Raw genomic sequence first — 22,198 nt, forward strand, 5'->3', positions numbered from 1 at the left:
CCACAACCCTCCTCCTCCTCCTGCCCCCTAAAGCATCGGCGGCCACTCAGTGGCCGTCGATGCTTTAGGGGGCAGGAGGAGGGTTGTGCATGGGAGGGAAAGAGGGAGGAAAAGAGGAATGAAGGAGGGAAGGATGTGCACAGGAGGGAGGGTTAGCGAAGAAAGGGGGAATGGAGGAGGGAGGTACGGAGGAGGCAAGCCGGAGGGGTAGGCAGGAGAGGAAGAGAAGAAAGGGGGCATAAGAGGAAGCAGCACGGATGGGCGGAGGGGCTGCGAGAGAAGAGAGGGGTAAGAAGGGGGAGAACAGAGGGAAGAAAAGGGGGAACCCGGGAGGGCGGGATAGAGGGGGGGTGAAGGGTGGGGGGAGGAGCAGAGGGAGGGAGGGGTGTGCACAGGAGGGAGAGAGGGAGGGGGTTACATACCGCTCATCCCGCATTAATGCCCCGCTGAGGCGCCGCTCTAGGGGGGAGGAGAAGGAGGAGGAGGAGGCGGAGGGTGGGGTGGGGGTAGCGGGGAGAAGGCCGGTCGCAGCCGGAGCTGGGAGGAGCGGGACGGCCTATTTTTCCACGAATGGCCGCCGCTGGGCTGTGGCGTAGCTGCCTCTCTCTCCGCCCGCCGCTGCCGCCGGCCTCAGCCCGCCGCCTTGAGTGACAGCTGGGGGCCGGGGTGGGCGGTGCGGGGGCGGGGCCCGCCGGGGCCCCAACGACGCCCACTGTGCAGGAAACCGAGCCCAGCCGCCGGCCCCTCGGTCGCCCCGCTCCGCCTCAGCCCGCCCCCCCACGCCGCAGGCACAGGGGGCGGGCCGGGGGCGGGCCGCGGCCCTGGGCCCTCTGCCTCCTCCTCCTCCTCCTCCTTCTCCCGGTCCTCTGCCCGTCCGCGCCGCGCCGCGCGGGGCGGGGCGTGCCCGCCGAGGCGCGCGCGCTCCACGGGGGCGGGGGCGTGCGGGCGGCCCGGGCTTCCGCGCTCGCGCCGCTCGCTTGACAGCGCTGGGCGGAGGGGCGGGCGGGGGGGCGGAGCCTCGGGCGGGGCGGGGCGGGGCCCGGCCGAGCCCTCAGCCCCAGGTCCCGCCGCGGCTCGGGCCGATGATGGACGGCGCGCGCGCCCCGGTCGCCAGCGAATCCGGCGAGGGGGCGGGCGGGGCCGCGCGCGGGCGCCGGCCCACCCCGTGGGGCCCCCCCCCCTCGCGCGCTCCTAACTGACAGCGCGCGGGAAGCCCCCGAGCCGCCGCTTCCCCTGAGTTGCGGCCCCCGCGCCCGCTTCCCCGGCTGTCCAGGGAGCGGGGAGGAGACACCCCTGCGGCTTCCATAGGGAAGGCAGGGCCTATTCGCTTTGCCGCCTCGGTACGCCTTTGTAACAGCTCCCGCGCCAGCCCTCTGCCTGCGGGCGGGGGAAGGATGGCTCGGGCATTGCGTCCACACCTGCTGTGTGGAGGCGGGAACTGCTTCCTCGCTCCACATTGGCTGGGCCGCAGCGGCTGGCGCGTGCGGCACGCCGGGTTATGTAGTTCTGGGCTGGCGGTGACGAGGGCGCGCATGCGTGGCGGCGGTGCCCGGCAGGTGCCTTCGGGGCGGGTCAGCCCGGAGCCGTCAGTGCTCAGCCTCGCTGCAGGTTCACAAAGCGGGAGTCAGTCCCCGGCACGCTGTGCTGGACTAGACTGGTTGTTGTTGGATTCAAAGTAGATGAATTACCGTGGTGCTGTTGTTTCCTCCCGGTGCTTGTGTCGCTGTTCCCTGCGGTTTCGGCCCCCCCTCAGCCTGACTGCTTTGGAGCAATAGCTGGGCAAGCCGGAGCTGGTCGTGGCAGCTATGGGGTACAAATATGGTAAATCTACAATAACCACCTCCGTGGTAAAGCCTGTTAACTTTGCTCAGATTTGGAAAAAAATTGGTGCATGTGTGCAAATTTCGTCGGTTTAAATTTTCAATACTACATGCTCAAGTTTGTCAAGTGCAGTATCACCAGCCTCCTTGGTGATTAATGGCATGGAGCACCTCTCCTACAATGAAAGCTGAGAGATCTGGGTTTTTCCAGCCTGGAAAAGAGGAGGCTTAAGGCCTTTTTGAAGCCTCCTGCTACCTAAAGGGAGGCTACAAGAAAGATGGAGAGAGCTATTCTCAAGAACTATTTGTAGTGATAGGACAATAGGGGAATGGCTTCAGTCTGAGAGTAGGTTTAGATTAGATAGTAGGCATAAATTCTTTACTGTGGAGGGTGTGAGGCACTGGAACAGGTTGCCCAGAGGAGTTGTGGATGCTCCATCCCTGGAAGTACTCAGGCTAGGCTCGATGGAGTTTTGTGCGACCTGTGGAATGAGTCTTACATGGCAGAAGGGTTGGAACTAGATGATCTTAAGTCTCGTCCCTATGCAGGCCATTCCATGATTCTATGATAAGTCAAAGATGAAAGTGCCAAAACAGTTCTTTACCAGCTGTTCATCCTTCAAAGGGAGGAGGCCATCCTCCACCCACTCTCTACTCCAGGCCTCCAGCAAACCCTCTGGAAGAGAGGAAATGTAGAAATACCGTTGTAGAGTAAGAAAGCAATAGACATGAGCATGGCACAGGCTGTTTCCAGACATTGTACAGGCAGACACAGGTCACAAGTAGAAAATTACATCACACAGAATAGTCTGGATTGGAGAGACCCACAAGGATCATCAAATCCAACTGGAGTGTTACATTGTCATAGCAGTGAATGAATGATGTTTGTCCCTACTATGAACATAACACAGACATGCTCTGAATCTCTTCTCTGTTATGTGGTATTGTAGTGGTGAAACACCAGAACAGACCAACTTTTGGGCCAAAGGAACTTCCTTAACAGGAAGTTTTTGTAAAGTTAGGGTGTGCATGTGCCAGGCTGGTCTGGGAGTATTTGATTCCACCTCAGTGCAGGGCTAGACAGAGTAATTTTCTGAACTCCATCACAATTCTCAGTTCTAAAGGTTTATGTTTTCTAAAGAGACAATTTTCTTGTGTGTCAGTCACTGTGGTGTAGTTTTATCCCCAGAGCATTGCTCCGTATTTTTGAAAGGCTATCAGTTTACCCACTGTATTAGTGAAAATTAAAAACTACATTCCTGAAATTGACCCATTTCCTAACAACATACCAAAGAAAGGTACAAAGAAATGGTAGCACACATAACATAATTAAGATTGTTTCTTCTGTGTTTTCAACAGTGTAAATGTATTTTCACTTCTTGCTCCCCTAACTGTCCAGCTCAGTTGTGAACTGGAATTCTAAGGACATACCACTATTGTGCTTTTAGAGAACGTAACTAAAGCTTTTTTCTTTCATCTATAAATTCCCAAAAACTTCTTGAATTCCTGCCCTATCTACATAGCAATTTTTTTCTTTTGTTGCACAGGAGCAACAGTTGGGAAGGGATCATGGCCCTAACAAATGTTGAATTATTTGTGTTCAGACAAACAAGTGATAGTAGCTCACAGCTTACAGTTCAGCCAAGTCCCAGTTCCTCCTAGTCAGTGCCAGGGAGCAGCAAGAGTAGGGCTTCCCCCTTAGAGGGTGTCCTGCCAAGGCAGGGCAATGCCCTCCTGGTCAAGGCACCATCCCTCACATCCAAGCAGGTCTGAGGTAGTGACAGGACCTGCTGGTGATCCAGTGGTCATCAGATGAGCAGGAGGCTGGGCCACCTCCACCACAGGACCAGGGCTGAGCTCCATGAGACCTCCAGCCCCTGGGCAGTGTGTGGGAGTGTACAGTCAGGCTGTTCAGAGCATCTCAGCTTTCCCATGCATTCAGCTCTGGGAAGCAGAGTATGGGGCACCTCCTGAAGGAGAGGATGTATGAGGAACAGGCAAATATGCTACCATGTCACCCTCCTGTTTTTCTGTTGTTTTTTTTTTTTTGTTTGGTTGGTTTTTTGTTTGTTTGTTTTTTTTTTTAGTGAGAGACTGAGGTTTTAAGTCCTGTGGAAGCTTTTAAACTTTTACTGGCTTTCCATCTGAGGCTGTAGGTACAGTACTTTTGAAAAATTTGCTCTAGGGTGCAAAGAGTAAAATCTGTGTCAACTCAGCAAGTGATTGAAGTGACAGATAAAAGATGGTGGTGGTGTAGGTGGTTTCAGTAGGGGCACCATGATTTTCATTTTTTATTTTTACCATCCATAGTTATTCCTATACCACCTACTCTTTCCCAAATTCCAAATGTCACTCTTGCTCAAATTCTTTCTGCCAGCTTAAGCTAAGTCTACCCCTTTCAGCATTGTTCCCACATGAACCAGTACCTTCCCTTTGCACCTTGACATTGGTTGTTCTCTGTGGGCTTTGATTGAAGTCAGCAGTAGTCACCTGACAAGTGGTATGAAAGAAAGATCAAGTCTGAGGATGTGTGTCACACATGGGATGTGTGTCACAGGCACAGGAGTCCCAACTGCTAATGGGGATTTATGAAAGTAAAATATCAGAAATGGGAAAAAAATAAGCAAAAGGCTTTCATCACCACTTTCTTTCAGGCTCAGAACTTTAGAAGTGTGTTGTCACCCAGGAAAAGAGCACAGCATGGAAATGTGTGGGTGAGCAGAGACCCACTGAAATATGAGGTTCCTGGCAAGAAGTAGCTCAGGCATAGTATCACATGAGGGTGGTTGGTTTCCACAACAGCCCAAACTAAGAAAATCCGCTTAATGCTGTCTCTATTACTTTGTGTCTCTCACAGTGTGTATATATTTTAACTACAAAGAGCTTGGCTTCTTGTTTTTGATGCTTTAATTATCCTTTCTCTCTATCCATATGTGCAGTTTTCTCTCTCTTGTCAGTTCTTCTGTTTTGTTTCTCTTTTCCTAATATTTTCATTTACTTTATTTTCTCCAACTTTTTCCTGTGTGAATTTAATTCTCCAGGTCTTGCTTTTCCCATTATTTTTTTGCTACTTTCTTTCCTTGTTCTAATAGCCACCCATTTCTCCACCTCAAAAATATTCTCTCACCCAAAATCCCCACCTGTATGTTGCATTCTTATCTTTTTTTTTTCCTTTTTTCCCCCCTTTTTAAGCTCCTAAACTCTTCTGCTGTATCACTTCTGGCTTGCTCTTTAAGCTGTCTTTAGCACTCCTTGCTTTTTCACCTAACACACTGACTGATATTTTTGAACCTACTTAGGCATGACCCTCCAGAGCACAGTGGGGCTTGTAATGCTGAACAGAACAACATCCAAATATCTTTACAAAAGGAGAAAAAAAGAGGGGGAGTGAAGGGGGAGGGAAAGACAGCTGTCTGCGTGCTCCAGTTTCATTGGTTCCCTTCTCTACTCTCTGCCAGCACTTACATAGGTTGTGTTTGGACAGAGAGAGATGAGAGGCCAGCAGCTGCAAACAGCAGAGGCAGTAATGACATGGTAGCTTCACAAAACTGTAAGTCCAGTTGTAAGATAGCTGGTATTAGATTAAAAATGCAGCCCTTAGACACAAAGTGCTGAACTTTTATAAGACCACACTGTTTGACTGAAGCTGGGGGTGGTGGTGGGAATATTTATATAAACATATGAAGGAGTAATTTTTGTCTGCCAGGATTGTGTAAGATAAAGTATCAGTAACCGCATTTCTGAATGAAGCTTTTTTGCCAATTCTTTCATGCTTCCTTGTGCTCTTGGTGCTGCTTTGCCATGGAGCTTGAATTTTTCCCAAGAAATATATACAGGTTTGGGTGCATATTTATTCTCATACATCTGGTGTTTTTTTTGTAAACAACTGTCTCAATTCCATCAACAGCAGCTTTGAAGAGTTTGGTGATGGCCTAGTGTTACTGATCAGACAGAGCCTGGACCAGAGCCACAGTGGAAATCTTGTACTTGGCAAGCAAGCTCCTTCAGCATTGTTCCATGTGATCCCAAGTGAACCAAGCAAGAGGTATTTGACCTACTTGGATTCTGTGAAAAATATCTATTGACAACACTGTGGGAGCTCAAGCAGTGATTTCTTCATCAGTATCCTCTCTTTGAAAATTCATCAACCTGGGGAACCTCAGACAGCACAGGACTGGATTCAGAATCCTGCCTTCAGGAAGACCAGTGGTAAAAATGAATGTTTCAGTTATGATTGCCATGGTCCTAAGTTCTCCAGGCCTGAAAGACAAAGCTTCCCTTCCTTGTGCTGCATTCCATTGGACCTGCTTCTCACTTACCTAGTGTTCTCCTAGGATTTTCTCATGTCATTACTGTGTTGCAGTTACTATGAGAAAGCAGGTATGTCTCAAGCACTGAATCAAACACTTATTCTGAGCAGGATTTATGTGGCTCTAGACAGGGCCCATGCACCCTGCTACCATGTCAGCTCTGACTACTATTGGATGACATTGTATTAGATGTTGTGAAAGTGAGGTTTTATCTTAGGAGAGGAAAGTGAAATCTACCTGACATTACTCAAGACATCAGACTTTCTTTTTTGTCACAGTAACAGGTGATAGCTGCAATCCAGGACGTCAGCATATCCAAGGACACAGTGGAAATTGACTTCAGGACATTCACTGATGAGCTTCCCCTACTAGGTCAAAAAAGTGTTTTTCCAACACCCAGAATCATGTCATCTAGCATAGAGAAGATCTGCATATCTTAAGGGGATGATATTTCTCTTCTCTACACTTTTCTATGCCCAGTCTATCACAAGTTTGAAAACTAAAATCAGGTCTTGCCTGAAGTATGTTTGAACCTGGGGAATTACTTGGTTCTAGATGTCTATGCTGTGAAGTATTGTTGGCTCCTGTCCTCCTGTCCCAAGATTCTGCCAGGTGTGAGTATCTGCAGACATCTTGCCTTCTCCTTTCCCCCAAGCTAGAGAGCCCCTGCTGGCTAAGTATGTGACATACCCTACCATCATTAGTGCTAGATTAAATAGGGAAGGAAAAACCTTGAGATGTAGTTCCTTCTGATTAGGAGATAGATACTCTTAAATATGTAATATATATATATAGGAAAGCTATGAGTAGAATGAAGTCTGGCAGAAAATCAAGGATTTTTCTTTGAGATGGACAAGTACACCCAGCCAGTGATCACCCTAAAGTAATTAAATCAGTAACTGAACAGGTCTTAATGAAGATGAGCTCATGAGCTTCACTTCCAGGGTGCAGGCACAGTGTCCAGTGGCTCTGATGGGTCAGTCTGTTGATCTCAGTGTGCTGGGAGGTTGAGGGATCATAATCTTGTGTCAGCATGGCCAGGAGAGAGCTGTGGAGCATGCAGATGCCATGCACCTCCATGTATCACCTCACCCTAGCATTGTCTTCCATGGTTAGTTACAAAAGCTTGCAACACAGTGACTCCTTCGTTTTGATCTAGAGCATGGAGACTCGTGGCTGCCATGGTTTAACCCCAGCCAGCAACTAAGTAACACACAGCTACTTGCTCACTGCCCCCTGGCCCAGCGGGATGAAGAGGAGAAACTTACGGGTTTACTTAAGAACAGTTTAATAATTAAAATAAAACATAAAACACTAAACATCAAACAAAATAAAATATAATAGTAATAATATTATTAATAATAGTAATAATGAAAAGGTTGGCAACAAAGAGAGAGAGAAATAAAAATAAAACCCAAGAAAGACAAATGATGCACAGTACAATTGCTCACCACCTGTTGACTAACATTCAGTCCAGCCCTGAGCAGTAATTATCTCCTCCTGTCAACTCCACCCAGTTTATGTACTGGGCATAGTATTCTATGGTATGGAATATGCCTTTGTCTAGTTGGGCAGCTGCCCTGGCTGTGCTCCTTTCTGGCTTCTTGTTTACCTGTTCACTAGAAAAACTTGGGAAACTGGAAAGTCCTTGATTCAGAGTAATTATTTCTCAGCAGCACCTAAAACATCAGTGTGTTATCAACATTATTCTCATACTAAATGCAAACCCTATAGTACTGTACCAGCTACTAGGAAAAAAACAACCCAAAACTCTATCTCAGCAGCAGCCAGGATAGCAGAGAGAATTTTTTCCCCATCAGTGACCCTGATGCAGATGAGGATGTATCCAAGTCTACTACCACTTCCTATCAAAATGGTTTAATTAGGTTATTCATTAATTAGGAAATTAATGTTTTAATTTCCTAAATAGCTTTGCTTGCTGTTGATTTTCCAGTCCCAAAATGCTGCCAGGGCACTGAGATAGGAGAACTGTGCTTTGGGTCTCTGCATGACTAGTTATTTTCTCCACTTGCTCAACAACATGCTTATACATTACTATTCTCACCAAAAAAAGGGCTGAACTTATTATAGTTAATATTGTACTTCCCATTCTTGAAATCTTTTTGCTGCTGAGCTGCCCCACCTGCCTTTGCAGAACTCTTCTCACAGAGCCAGATGTGATGCTCAAAAGGATCCTGTCTTTGTCATCATTGGCAATATATGACTACACAGAAAGTCATGTCTGATGTAACCAACTTTGCAGTCTCATTTTATGTGGCCCATTGTGTGCAGGAAATGCTTCTGGCTCAGGAAGTCTGCCTGCATCTGTGCTGCCACCGAAAGCACTGCTGCCCTGCCCACATATGTGCTTTTTGCTCATATTATCTTCCAAAAATGGAGACACTGTGATGGCAGGGGTGGTGATAGGTCCAGGGCATTTTATGGGTTTTTTTAAAGTTGTTCAACTTAAACAGTTCAAAGACACAATCACAGCATATGCTGAGTTAGAAGGGACCCAGTCAGGATGATGAATTCAACTTGTGGATTCATAACCTCTCTCACCTATTTCTTGCAGTGAAACCGCGCTGCCAGTTTACAAAGCACCAGAGGATGGGAAAATGGGATGAAGTTGAGCTAGAGGATACTAGTTAACATACCTGTAATATAGATACAGTCATAAACAGGATACCCTATTCTCTGTGTTATTTGCAATTTGTAGTCCAAATTTTGTATGTGGTACCAGTGACACAGTTCTGCACAGGTCTTGTATTAATAAATTTAGACAAAAGCTGCATGAGGGACATGTGAATTACAATGTTGGTTTTTGTTTGAGAAAATAAATGAATGTACCTGAAAATTCAAGTCTACAGATACAGCAGATGGAGGCGTGAATGGGAGGTAAATTTTTTCCTCCTATTGAACTGTTGTAACTATTGAACTCTAATAGAAAAGAAAACAGATGAACAAGCACATTTCATAGTCTCAAATATATTTTCTAATCTTGACTCTTCAATAGGATACAGTTACACTTTCATAAAACTTCTGAGGAGAGGGAGCCAAGAACATGAGCCATAGACTTAAATTTTACCTAGCTCCAAGTTTCAGTATATTTTATTCTGGAAGAATAATCCTTGCAAAAGAAGTGCATTAACAAGGGCAGTTTATTTCCAGATAGAAGTAAACTTGTAGTAATAGATAATTTCAAGTACCCAGGATTAATGGCTCAAATGCCAGTGAAGGACATAACTAAGAGCAGCAAATTCTTGTTACCACAAAGGACTACTGTAAGCAGTAGGTGGTTTTGCTGGTGCACAAGAGATTTAGTCCTAAGTAACAAATGAGATCTGATTTAAGAAGTAATTACAGCTGACTCTCTCTGTCACAGTAGCTGCAAGATAGTGAAGATTAGTGTAGTGATCTTAACTGTAGAATGGGTATCCACAGGTATAAAACCATGAAATAAAAGGCAAAGTATTTTAAAAAAATAACATGCTTAAAATCAATCTGGTAAATATTTAACTACACTATAGTATAATGATTAAATGGACATACTGCATTAGATAGTTTATTTGAGTAATAAATCAGCCTATAAAGAGTTAAAAGCAGCCCCCATGATGCCAGGGATGCATCAAGAACAGTGTCATCTGAATTCTGTAGCTGATGAATGTGTCAGAGAGGTTCTGTGAGGAAATGTAAAATTCAAGTGGTCAGAAGTAAATCCAAGAGAAGATAAATATTTGGAATCAAAGACCTGCAGGCATCAAGAAATACATTAAGCTGTCTTGAGAGAATGGATCAAAGTCAGCAAGAGATCTAACCTGTGCAGACGTTACTGTTTAAAATGAGCAGACCACTAGGGCATGAATTTCTAAAAGGCAAGTCCCTCAGAAACTTTCATGAAAATATTTAGTAATTAAAAAATATAGCTAATTTAAGTTGCATCTTTCTGTTTCTTTGAGACTGTAACAAAAATAGCAAGAATGAAAATCCATCAGGATCCACTGTTTTCCTCTTCCTCAAAGGAATGGAGGAACTCTGATGAGTATTTTTCTAACCTCTTCTTTGAAAGTTGAATGACGGAAATTAGACCTCAGCTTTTGGTAACCTATTTCTGTCTGTAGCTATCCTTAGAGTCAGAAGGTTTTCCTATTTTATCCTAAACCTTTCCAGCTGCAATTAAAGCCAGCAAGGTTCTATCATGCCTTCAGTGTCATGAAGAACAATCATTAAGTGGGGTCCCTGCTTTTCAGGATTTTCTACATATTGGAAGGTTGAGAAATCACCTCCACACCTGTCATCAGCCTTTAATTTTAGAGCAAATATTACCTCTCCCTTTTTCAATCATTTTCCATATTTTAAACAATTTTTAAAAGTACTCTTCTTTATGTGCTGTTGTATTACACTACCCCAAACTGAGGCTTCTGAAAGGTGAGTTAAGAAAAACAATTACTAATCCTGCCTTACATATGACATATCTATTAGAATGTCCCAAGATGAGTTTTTCTGTTGTTTCATCAGCATGGTATCATTGATTCTATTCAATATGTGGTTTATTGTTACAGCCAAGTCTCTTTCTACAGTGCTGTTAGTATTCTCAATTTTGTATTTATGCATTTGATTTTTTTCTAGCCTCAATATAGTACTTGGTTCTTGTATTTATTGAGTTTCGTCTTATTGATTACAGACCACTTCTCCCATTTATCAAAGTCATTTTGAATTCTAATCCTTCAGGTCCCTTGCACCCCTTTTCTTTGGCATTTTTTTTTGAGTGTGCTCTCCATTCCATCAACTAAGTAATAAGTGAAAATTTTGTATTGGGTCAGATTTTGGCCAGACCTCATCAGAATTCTATATTATATATCCTTTTAACTGAAAACAAAATATAAATAAGTCTAGGAGTATTTTCTGCAAGTAATTATGCACCTATTGTGTGCAGCAGGTTAGCCCAGAACAAAATGTTTCTGTAACCTCTTAATGAGAATGTCAAGTAAGACAGTGCCCAAAGATTCCTGTAAGTCAATACACATCTCTTCTACTGCTTCTTTCACTATGAGACAGATAATCTGTTACACAAAGAAAACACAGCAGTTTCTCAGACTTTTTTTTTTGCAACAAATCTTTTTTGCCTGTTTCTTTTTCGCTGACCCTCCAGGTGCTTTAAAAGTGTCAGTTGAATAATTTATTATTATTCTTGATGTTGAAATAATGTCGACTGCTGATTTTTCCTTTCTGAAGATGATATTTTATTCTCCTCTATTCAGACTACCTATTGTTCAAGAATTCTTGAAGACAGTGATGGCAATGCAGTGTTAGAAATGTTTTAATTCTAGGACCACTTCACAGAAAATATCTGAGGTAAATATTTAGACACTGTGTGAACATAAAAATTGTGTCTCTGTTCTCAATATCAGTTTTTGACACTTGCTTCAAGAGAGGAAAATTAAGTAAACATTTTAAAGACAAAGTTTGCAAGACAGAAAATAAAGTTAAATAACTTTTCAGAAGGGAAGTTGTATAACTAGTTTATTAGTATTCTTTGGAGCTTTAAGATACTTTTCCTTCTAAATATTGCTGATACTTATTAGAAGAAGCTAGTTAGATACTTACTAATTTTCTGTATCCAAACTACATTTATAATAAATTCCTGGTTGCCAAACTGCTTCTTTGAAATAAGTGAGTGGTGAAAAGAATTAAAATGTGAACAAAAAAAGAGTAGAGGTAGTGAGATACAGAAATATTGAAATATACTGTATTTACATAAACTGGCTGTTTTTATCCCCTTACCCCTTAATTTTCCCACTCTTGCTCCTCTCCCTAATCACCTAAACATCTCCCTTTTCCAGCCTCTGGATCCTCCCCTAAGCATTATGTAGTCATCCTACAATCTGAAAACGCTTTTCTCCTGCACTGAATGATGTATCCCACCCCTAGGCAGCACCTTTACTTGGTCTGAAAAGGGATCTAGAGAGCTGCTTGCTTGCAGCACCTTGTCATGATGGCTTTTCCACCTGGACTCTGGGTCCCTGCTGGGACAGTCCAGGGAGGGGCCTGAATAAACTGTTTGTTTCTTGGTAGTCTTTGGTTCAGGTTGTGCTGTGGTCAGCAGGAGCAGGGCAGGGATTGTCCCCTTGTACTGAGCACTGGTGAGGGCACACCTTGAACCCTGTGTTCAGTTTTGGGCCCCTCACTACAAGAAAGACATCGAGGTGTGGGAGAGTGTCCAGTGAAGGGCAGTGGTGCTGGGGAAGGGTCTGGAGTACATGTCCTATGAGGGTGCTGAGGTTGTTTATCCTGGAGAAAAGGAGGCTTAGGAGGAACCTTATTGCTCTCTACAACTGCCTGAAGGGAGGCTGTAGCCAGGTGGAGTTCAGCCTCTTTTCCCAGCTATCCTGGGATAGGACATGATTAAAAGGCCTCAAGTTGCACAGGGAAGGTTTAGATTGAATATGGAGAAAAATTTCTTTGCTAAAAGGGTTGCTAAGCCTTTAAACAGGCTGCTCAAAGAAGTGGTGGATTACCATCTCTGGAGGTATTTAAAAGATGTGGAGATGTGACACTGAGGGATATGGTTTAGTGGTGGACTTGTCAGTACTGGATTAACAGTTGGACTCAATGATTTTACAGGTCTTTTCCAATGTAAATGATTCATTGATTGTATGATTCTAGGCTCCTGCCTGCCATTGTACTCCTCTGGACTTGTGGAAATGGGTCTTCAGTGATCTGATGGCTTCCGTGATGGGTCTCAAGGTAGCTCGACAGGGTGTAATTTGGGTTCCCAATCCTTCCACTGTCTCTCTGAGCATCTTTGTGGGTGTGCAGGTGAGCTTTATCACACAACTGAAAACTTCTTCTGCAACAGATGGCACTCCAGGTAATGATGATGATGATAGTAATAATAATAATAATAATCCTAACAAAAGACCCAAACCACCCCTCATCCACCAAATAGTTTTAACCTTTCAATTGTAACTGATTTTTGTTAGTGAAATTTAAACCTCTCTGGAGGAAAGCACCCATTTGCTATTGGCCTTGTAAATACAGGTATTTGATGCTGTGGGTTGTGGGAGGTGATTACTGGGATCTGTTCCTTCTTCTCTTAGAAGGTAAAAATATCAGAAAAACAGTGATGTAAATGTGCCATTTTACATTGGTCATACCTTTATGGTTTCTTTAGTGGTTTCCTTTTTACCTTGTTTTTGAGTTAAATTATGATGGAAATATATGTGATTTCTTTTTTGTTAAGAGCTTCATGTAGATTGCCAAGACTCACTTCCAAAGACTTAAAAATCACATTCTAAATCATAACAAAATTCTCTTTAAATCAAGTTTCAGTTATTATGTGAGGAGAAAAAGGGAAGTTGCTTTTGGATACTCCTTGGAATTACATGGTGCTCAAAGAAGCTGTTGCAAAGAAATTGCAGAATTCAAGTTTTTCTTCTTAGCAGAAGAATGTGGCCATGAACAGCTCTCCATCTGCCTTAGAAGAACACCTTAATTTATAGCTGTATATTTAAATTTATATTTTAGATCACAGACACAGTTGCCTGGCATGAAAGACAGCTTTCCTAGGTGGCGAATATATTGTATGTTGAAGTAAGCAGCTCACAGAAGTGAACAGAACCAATCTGACATCATGCAGCCTATTCATGTTAGTCTTCAGATGAAGAACTACTAAAGAGTTTTAAAGTCAGTTATGTCTCTTGTAACAGTGGATAACAACTCTGCACTGGCTAGATGCCTTCTGCTGCTCTCTAAGCTGAACAGGAAATCTAATTCATCTCATGTGGTTTCCTGATGAAATACATACTGGCAATGACAAATGTATGAGCACTGCTAAGTTCAGTTGCTAGACAATGAAAGATATCTTTTGGGTTTTTTGGTCATTTGTTTGGGTTTTTTTCCTACAATCAAATATTAAACTTGCCAAACAAATGACTAAAGGTCAACATAAAATGTAATATGGAAATTGGTTCTCTCTTTACCCACCTGAAAAAAATAATAATTAAAACATAATTAAGAGAGAGAGAGAAGCTTTCTGGTTTAATGTGTATATTTTACATATTAAGAAATGGTAGATATTCTCACTGAAGTGACATCTGTCCTGAAGCTTCACAAGGGCACCTCACAACTCTAGAATAAGATTGCTCTAATTCTTAGCTGAGATGATTAAAGAGCATGAACGGAGTGACAAACTCTTTGGGTACCTTTAAGTCTCCCTCTTTAGGAATATATGCATTCAATCATTTGGGAGAGGAAGGGGCAGAAAACCAGACAGTGGCTGCTGAAACCACACAGTGGTGCAGGTGAAATGTTTGGCTATGACCAGCTAAACTACTTTGTCAGTTTGGTAACAAATTCTATTCTAAGTAAATGCCCTGGTCCATATCCCTATGCTGACAGTAGCTGTTTTTCCTGGTTCAAACAGAGAGTGAGAAGGGGAGCAACCAGGATAACCAAAGTCAACCTGACACCTTTCATGTGATCAGTAAATACTTTGTGCACAGTTCCTGCGGTCTCTTTGTAAAGCTGAGCTAGCTGGCACAGAAAATCAGGTAGCAGCTCTAGAAGTAGAAAACTGACACGCTGGGGCTTATGCCAGTTTGATCCCTTCTGCTACTCTGTATCAGAGGACATATTGTGGATTCTTTATTTTTTACTTTCATTTTAAAAAATTATTCTTAACAGGGCTTGTAATCTCCCATTTTTAGTTACAGAAAGACTTCAGAAACATTTAACATCTGTGCTTTCTCTAAGTTTGCTTGTTCTTCACAATGCTTGTCTTGGAAAAGCCACGATCTTTCAAACCATGGTGCTCTATACTGATCTCACTGGTCATTGCAGCACTAGTCATTAGCAAATGCAGTGCTACACTAACTAATTAAAGTCTTCTGGGCTTGGCATTTAGTTTTATGTGCTGATTCACAGCAAGGTACTTACTTGTGCTGGGTTCATATGCAGCTGTGTGGTTTCACAACTGCCTTTAGCCAATTTGAGAAGGTACTCTTCCAAAAAGAATGATTCTTCCTCTTGCCTAAGTGTGCATCACCACTGATTTCCTTGCTGTTGTACAAGTGTGGCCGTGCAACAGCTTAGAGAAACTCACTTAACCCAACTGGAAAAACAGTCACACAATAGATATTTTCTCAGCTAAACTGTTTCAGCTGCCTGTGGTGATGAAGCAGCACAGCCCCAGCACAAAGGGAAGGTGAGAATCTGGCCAGGCACAGACTGCACCTTTCAGCAGCAGTGGAGATCAGCTACAAGAGTTGTGACAACATTGCTTTGCTGTGGGGTTAGCAGAACACCTCTACACCTATTCTCTTTGCTTTCATGAGGCCTCTTCCTCTCCTTTGTAAGAGGCTCAGCCGTGCTGTGAGACTGTGCTTGTATCATAGCTGGAAAGAGAGGCATGCTGTTTGGACTCCTGAGCTGCCTTTGCTGGCAGTATGACCCACATGAATGCCTTATAGGTGTTACTTCAGCTTAGGTTTCAAGCCCAGATTCCACAATTATCCACACTGGTTTTCAGCTTCAACCTGTACAGGGACAAGTTGACAGATATACTAAGAGGGAAAGCCTAAGTAGGAAATGCAAACAGGAGAAATTAGTCTGACCTTAGGACACATGGGGCAGAGTTAGCTTAAGTTACACCTAGTGAACAAATAAGGCCAGGATGAGGAATGTCTCAAAATGACTCAGCATGAGACATGGTGTACGAGCAGCATCAGGACATGTGGTGGCCTCATAGTGATTTTAAAGCATATAATTAAAGTTTCATAGAATATGTGGATGAGCCTAAAAATAAGCAGGAAGGATGAAACTGTTACCATTCTGAAAGCACTTGCGAAAGTTGATCCCCTGTCTATCATGTTGCTGATACAGATATTTTCAAAGAGAGACTAATGCTGCTTTAAATGGTGCAATAAAGTAACACTCTCTGGAAAGCTACTATGGCATGTGAGACATGTCACTCACACATGTCACATCACACTGTGGCATGTGAGACATGTCACTCTAGTATCCTCTTTGGCCTTCCTCCTAGCCATTTCTCTTAAGCCAAAAGCTGAACTGAGTGATCAGGCACTGCCACTTCACTGGGTCTACAAGTCTCACAGTACTCTATAATTTGGAGAAGCTCAGAAGCTCTTTGGCTGGACATTTCATAATCTTAAAAAATTTCAGATCTAAAAGATGTCAGACATTATTTTTTTATTTTATATATATATATATATATATACAGTAATTAAATTTTTCTATTTGTCTTCTGAGGAGAAGATACTTATGCCAATAGCTGTGTGGCTGTGCAGTAGTTGGGGAAGAACCTGTTGGTGTTAGCCCAAGTGTCCGATCTTCTAATTTCATCAGAAGAAGACCCAAAAATCTGAAGAATGTGCCTGAGATGTGACTCTTCAGCAGATACCAAATGCACTCCAGAAAAGAAGAACTGAAAGTGTCACTTTAGTATGAATGAACCTGCCCTGCCTAGTGACCTTTTTAGCCTATATTTACTATTAGTGAAGGAACACATTAAAGGCAAGAGTCAGCAGTGACTGGAAATGATCTCAGTGGCCAAGAAAGCCTTCCTCCCCATGCCCTTGCTCTCTTTCTTCCTGGTCCACATGATCTTGTCTCCTCAAGCACCCATCCTTCCTTGTTCCAGTTATAACAGGCTTTGCTGTGAATTGACATGACCCGCTGCTGACTAAAAGTGGTTCCCAAAAAGACTTCATTAGCTGTGAAGCTGGCATGGTGCAAGCATCAGGAGTGAGTGGTCAGTGCTGAGGCAGAAAGGAAGGGTGGGAAGGGCAGGGAGCAGTGTGTGCATCAGCTGTGGAGGAGTGTTGAGTCAGCAGCCTAGAGCTGTGGTACCATCCTTCAAAGATGAACAGTCTGTCTTGCAGCCAATGACAGTAAAAATACTCATCAATAAGGTTTTATAAACTCTGGTTAACAGTGTTGCTACAATTACTAATGATGGCAAAAACTAGAAGGTAATGCTTTTCAAGCCTGCCTTTGCTGCAGGTACACCACTGATAATAGAGTAATATGCATTTGAAACTTAATTGGAACACTAAGGAAAGCTTGAACTATTTATGGTATTTAATAATTTAATAGTACAAAGTGCACTGATTGTAGTAGTATTCATTTTTCTATTTAATTTAATTATTACTTCTATTTCTTAATTAATAACTCAAGAGTGTATTTTTGTGTAGCACTTTTTTTTTTGTGCAGTTCCCATTTTGCACCAGAGTTTAATGAAGATCTTCCTGTTGTTTGTAAAAAAAGAGTATATCCCAGTATACACGCATTCTGAAAAATTGCTTGAGTCTGTAATCTGTGAGATCCCTGAAAAGCTCATAAAGAGCATATTATCACTAAATGTTTATTCCAGGATGTGTAAGAGCTCTCAAATTGTTACATTCTTATGTTTCCAACACTCAGGTAAAAAAAGGGAGTTTTATTTTTCCCACTACAGCTTGGATATCAAAGCACAGAGATGTTAAAATCTGTACTCAAAAAGGTTATTTAAGACCATGGATCCCACTAGATGGCTTGCCTAGAGTGCTAAGAAGAGCTTTTGTGGAACAAGGACTTACATCTGCCAAATCCAAGAGAGTCTTCCTTACTACTGAACTTTTCTGTCTCACTAAGATCGATGTTAAGAGTTCTTTTAAGCTGGGTTTAGAGTACTTTGTTGAGTGGAAAGAAAGATTTTCTTCTAAGGGAAGTCTTGAATGTAGGTCACAGGAGGGCAGAAAGGATATAGAATAGCTGCTGATGCACATGATGGCTTTTATGGGCAAGGAAAATGGAAGCTGTAATGTTTTGGGAAAAAAACATTATCCATGACTTGAAAAACAAGTTTAAATTAAGGAATACTGGGTTATACTGAAGCCCTAAGGGATTGAAGTCAGTAGAGAATAGTCATTCCACTGGAAAAATAAAGGAGGTACTCCATAGAGTAACTTCACATTGCTCTAGAACAACATGTCTTTACTTAGAAAGCCAGTCTGCTGACAGCCAATGCACCTATTCAGAACGTATAGCATGGAAAAAAATTATAAAATAATCCATTTTAAAGTTATGTCTTAAGTGTGAAGAAATAAGGTGCTGTATTTGTGTTATGGGCTTGCTTTGGTGTATTGATGGTAAAATACTTCTCTGTGTTTAATATAATTTATGAATATAATCATGGGTCTAAATTTTGTACCTCAATTTTATATGAAGTCAGTTTGGTTGAGATATTTATAGTGGACCTGCATGCAATTTTTATGGCTAGGAAAGCAAATTTGAAATTGAAGTGCATAAAATGAGGAACGAACATTTTCCAAAGAAATTTTCCCTGACATGAAATAAATTCTTGGTGGGACCTCTAATCTCCTGTGTTTGATATAGGAGACTAGCCCAAAGGAAGAAAAAAAGGTGAATTCTCAATGGGTGGCATAGACAGAATATACTTTATTATGACGTGCCTTGTTCTGGGAGCTTTAAGTGTTATTGGTAACAGAACTGGACTTGATGTCTGTGCATGACCAAGTCTGACTAGCCTTACTTTCCAGAATATAGTTTCACTCAATAAACTTAATATATTTTCATAATTTAATATTTGACTTTTAATTCTGTTTTAATTTTTATTATGACATTTTATTAATAAAACTGATTTTATGCAATACATTTCTTATAGAAAAATGAGTGTTCAAATGTTGTTATTTTACCAGTTCCATATTTTCTGTTCACAATATTTTCTTCTGTAGTCTGTATAAATGTGTTATTTATATGTGTTATAATAATAAATTATTCTTTTCAGGATGTTCAGAATTTGATTTTATGACTGGGAACTAGTTTTAAATGCTAGAACTAAAGACAGATATTATTGGGTAGTCTTGAAGCAACAAAATTATTAAATACATGAAAAATTGTTAGCAAGCAGTGATATATTTTAAAAAATGAAAAACATGTTGGAATTATGCAGTGATATATTTTATTCTTATATTGCCCAGGTTAATACTGTTCCAATGATTTTACAAATAACAATCTGTTTGCACTGCATTTCATCTTTCTTCTTTTCTCTGACCTGTATTCCTGATAAGAATCACACAAGTAAACACTGACACATTTGAGACAAAAACAGCGGGTAAAATTTTCCAGGATGTATTTCCATAATCCCCTTTTCTAACATTTCGCTGTCCCTTGAGAAGGGGAGGTTTTGCTCCTCCTGTGCTCACAGGGCCTCATTGCAAGCACTGTTGCCTCCCACAGAGTCCTTTCTCCTTCTCTACTTGCTCTAATATTCATCAGCCCCCTTCCCAAGCCAGCTGAGCTCACTGCTCAAGGAGCTCCCTGCTCATAGTGTTCTCTTTTCCTGTGCTTGTGTGCTGTGTTACTGAGCTGAACAGGTCACAAAGAGGTGCCCAGTGCTACCTACGTGGTGGGAGCAGGTGCTAGGGGAAAGACAGGAGAGGAAACACAAGCAGTGTTCTTCCTTTTTCTGTGGTGAGGAGTGGTTTCATCAGCTCACCCTGCTTAATGTAACTTCAAGTTCATTTAGCGAAAAAGGAAAGGGGTTTTTTTGCTAGGTCAATTATTGTGAAGACAGATAGGGAAACCCCTAGAGGGACTGTCGCCTCTGAGTGACTCGCAGTGGAATAACGACCATGATTAAACAATCACGAAGACATTGTCTTGATATGCCATTTAATATGGTACTGAATTAGCCAATAAGAAGTTTCAGAAATTGTTAGATCAGCTTTATTCTGAAATGATTTAGCTGGGGATACTCAAATGAAGAATTTTTTACAACAGGTGATGCCTCCTTTCCTTTCCTTTCCTTGCCTTTCCTTGCCTTGCCTTTCCTTTCCTTTCCTTTCCTTTCCTTTCCTTTCCTTTCCTTTCCTTTCCTTTCCTTTCCTTTCCTTTCCTTGCCTTGCCTTGCCTTGCCTTGCCTTGCCTTGCCTTGCCTTGCCTTGCCTTGCCTTTCCTTGCCTTGCCTTTCCTTTCCTTTCCTTTCCTTGCCTTGCCTTGCCTTGCCTTGCCTTGCCTTGCCTTGCCTTGCCTTGCCTTGCCTTGCCTTGCCTTGCCTTGCCTTGCCTTGCCTTGCCTTGCCTTGCCTTGCCTTGCCTTGCCTTGCCTTGCCTTGCCTTGCCTTGCCTTGCCTTGCCTTGCCTTGCCTTGCCTTGCCTTGCCTTGCCTTGCCTTGCCTTGCCTTGCCTTGCCTTGCCTTGCCTTGCCTTGCCTTGCCTTGCCTTGCCTTGCCTTGCCTTGCCTTGCCTTGCCCTGCCCTGCCCTGCCCTGCCGCGCCGCGCCGCGCCGCGCCTTTCCGCACCTTTCTGCTCCTTTCCACACCTTTCCCTTTCCCTTTCCCTTTTCCTTTTCCTTTTCCTTTTCCTTTTCCTTTTCCTTTTCCTTTTCCTTTTCCTTTTCCTTTTCCTTTTCCTTTTCCTTTTCCTTTTCCTTTTCCTTTTCCTTTTCCTTTTCCTTTTCCTTTTCCTTTTCCATTTTTTTTAACGAGGGTGCCCCACATTTCCTCACAGAAGTGATCTTTAGCTCTGTGAGATTCTGTTAATGTACACACTAACAGCATCAGCTCTTCACAGCAGCCCAATGAAGTTTTGAAGATTAAGGAAGTCTTCTCCCAGCAGTCTCACTACCTACTGAGGATAGTGTTCAAAGCACAGTGAGCACCTACCAGGTTGTATCCCTAGTGCCTGGATAAAATCAACCTGATGTTCAGAGCAACTGGGAAATTGAAATTGCAAGAAAGCAGAGATATTTTTCAGTGTTTTTAGTTTCCAATCCACATAGAATGACATGGTTTGTTCCTTCCAAGCCATATGCCAGAAACTGCAGCTTCTTCATCTCCTCACAAACTAGTCTGTCATCACTGCCCAGAATGATAAGGTGTTCATGACTTCAGGCAGTGGTAAATGTCAGGTATACATCAGTGAAGCCACGAGAACAAGCAGAGCCAAAGTTCTGCTTCATTCAGCCTGGAAAAGAGGTTTCACAGTGACATAATTACAGTCTCCTAGTACCTGAGAGGAACAGACAAGAGAGATGGAGAGGGGTTATTTACAAAAACACTTAGTGACAGGACAAGGGGGAATGGATTCAAACTGAAAAAAGTAGGTTTAGATTAGAGATGAGAAAAAAATTCTTTTCTGTAAGGGTGATGAGACACAGGAACAAGCTGCCAGAATTGTTAAGGAGGCCCCGTCTTTGGATGTGTTTAAGGCCAGGTTGGATGGAGCTGTGAGTTATCTGGTCTGCTGAAAGATGTCTTTGCCTATGGGTGGTTGGAATTAGATGACCCTTTAAGTCCGTTCCAACACAAATCTATTATTCCATTCCATTCCATTCCATTCTGTTCCTACCCTATTCTATTCTTCTCCTATCCTATGCTATTCTATTCTGTTGCCTCTTAGGGAGGTGGTAGACCATGGTGGATCAGCTATCCCTGTCAGTGTTTAGGAGGCCCTGAACAACGCTGTTAGTGATGCACTCTAAGTTTCAGTCAGCCCTGAAGTGGTCATGCAGTTGGACTGGATGATCTTTGCAGGCCTGTTCCAACTGAAGTAGAAAACAAATGAAACAAAGCACCAGTTTAGAACAGCTGATCATCTGAATCTCATGTGTCTGTCCAGGCCCTTGCACAATGGGCTGTGGAAAGGTGACCGGCTCTGGTCAGCCCCTTGGCCTTTCCCAGCCAGCTTCCCTGCCAACTGCACAGAAGGCACAAGAAGGGGCTAGGTTTATAAATAGATGCCTCTTCCAGACCCAGAAAGATTATTTTGCATTAATGAAATACTGTTGAAAAATGAGCAGTTTTCTCTTTTAAATGAAAGTAACAAGTAACAGTTATATGAAAGGGTATTAAAACTAAGAAGTGCATGTTTCAAGAGACTGTAAACAATGTCACTTGTGGCTGTCAGACACCTTAAATATCTGTGATTAGGCTTGAACAGGAAGAATGACAAGTATGGCTTTTTAAAAAAAGTCAGTGGTTTTTCTTTTCAGCACTGAAAAGATAGGATCCAGTACTTTGGCACTGAACAAGAGCTATTTTTCTGT

The 22,198-nt window shown here is 42.7% G+C and overlaps 1 protein-coding gene and 1 long non-coding RNA gene across 5 annotated transcripts in view; one reads left to right on the plus strand and one right to left on the minus strand.

Moving 5' to 3' along the window:
* The window catches only part of SP4 (Sp4 transcription factor), a 28,731-nt gene extending 27,285 nt beyond the window's left edge, over positions 1 to 1,446 (minus strand). Inside the window, exon 1 of one of the 2 annotated variants that reach the window (XM_088054351.1) lies at positions 1,419 to 1,446. Coding sequence is in view for 1 of the 2 variants with exons in the window: in XM_005518869.3 (XP_005518926.1) it covers positions 423 to 429 (7 nt within the window). In the remaining variant the exon portion in view is untranslated. Of the gene's footprint in view, positions 1 to 422; positions 606 to 1,418 lie in introns of those variants that run through there. The other variant, XM_005518869.3, reaches the window with a different exon arrangement.
* LOC148185214 (uncharacterized) lies at positions 115 to 18,791 on the plus strand. 3 transcript variants are annotated; one of them, XR_015772396.1, is made up of 5 exons: positions 115 to 288; positions 5,728 to 6,200; positions 11,392 to 11,485; positions 12,797 to 13,001; positions 16,400 to 18,791. It is a non-coding gene; the product is annotated as an uncharacterized LOC148185214 (long non-coding RNA). The 3 variants fall into 3 exon arrangements; XR_015772395.1 differs by lacking the exon at positions 115 to 288 and adding an exon at positions 1,232 to 1,340; XR_015772397.1 differs by lacking the exon at positions 115 to 288 and adding an exon at positions 5,309 to 5,370.
* The last annotated feature ends 3,407 nt before the right edge of the window (positions 18,792 to 22,198 follow it).

Source organism: Pseudopodoces humilis, chromosome 1 (assembly GCF_049639895.1).
Source record: "Pseudopodoces humilis isolate 2021_Gansu_Grassland_sample_001 chromosome 1, ASM4963989v1, whole genome shotgun sequence".
NCBI classification, from domain to species: Eukaryota; Metazoa; Chordata; class Aves; order Passeriformes; family Paridae; genus Pseudopodoces; species Pseudopodoces humilis.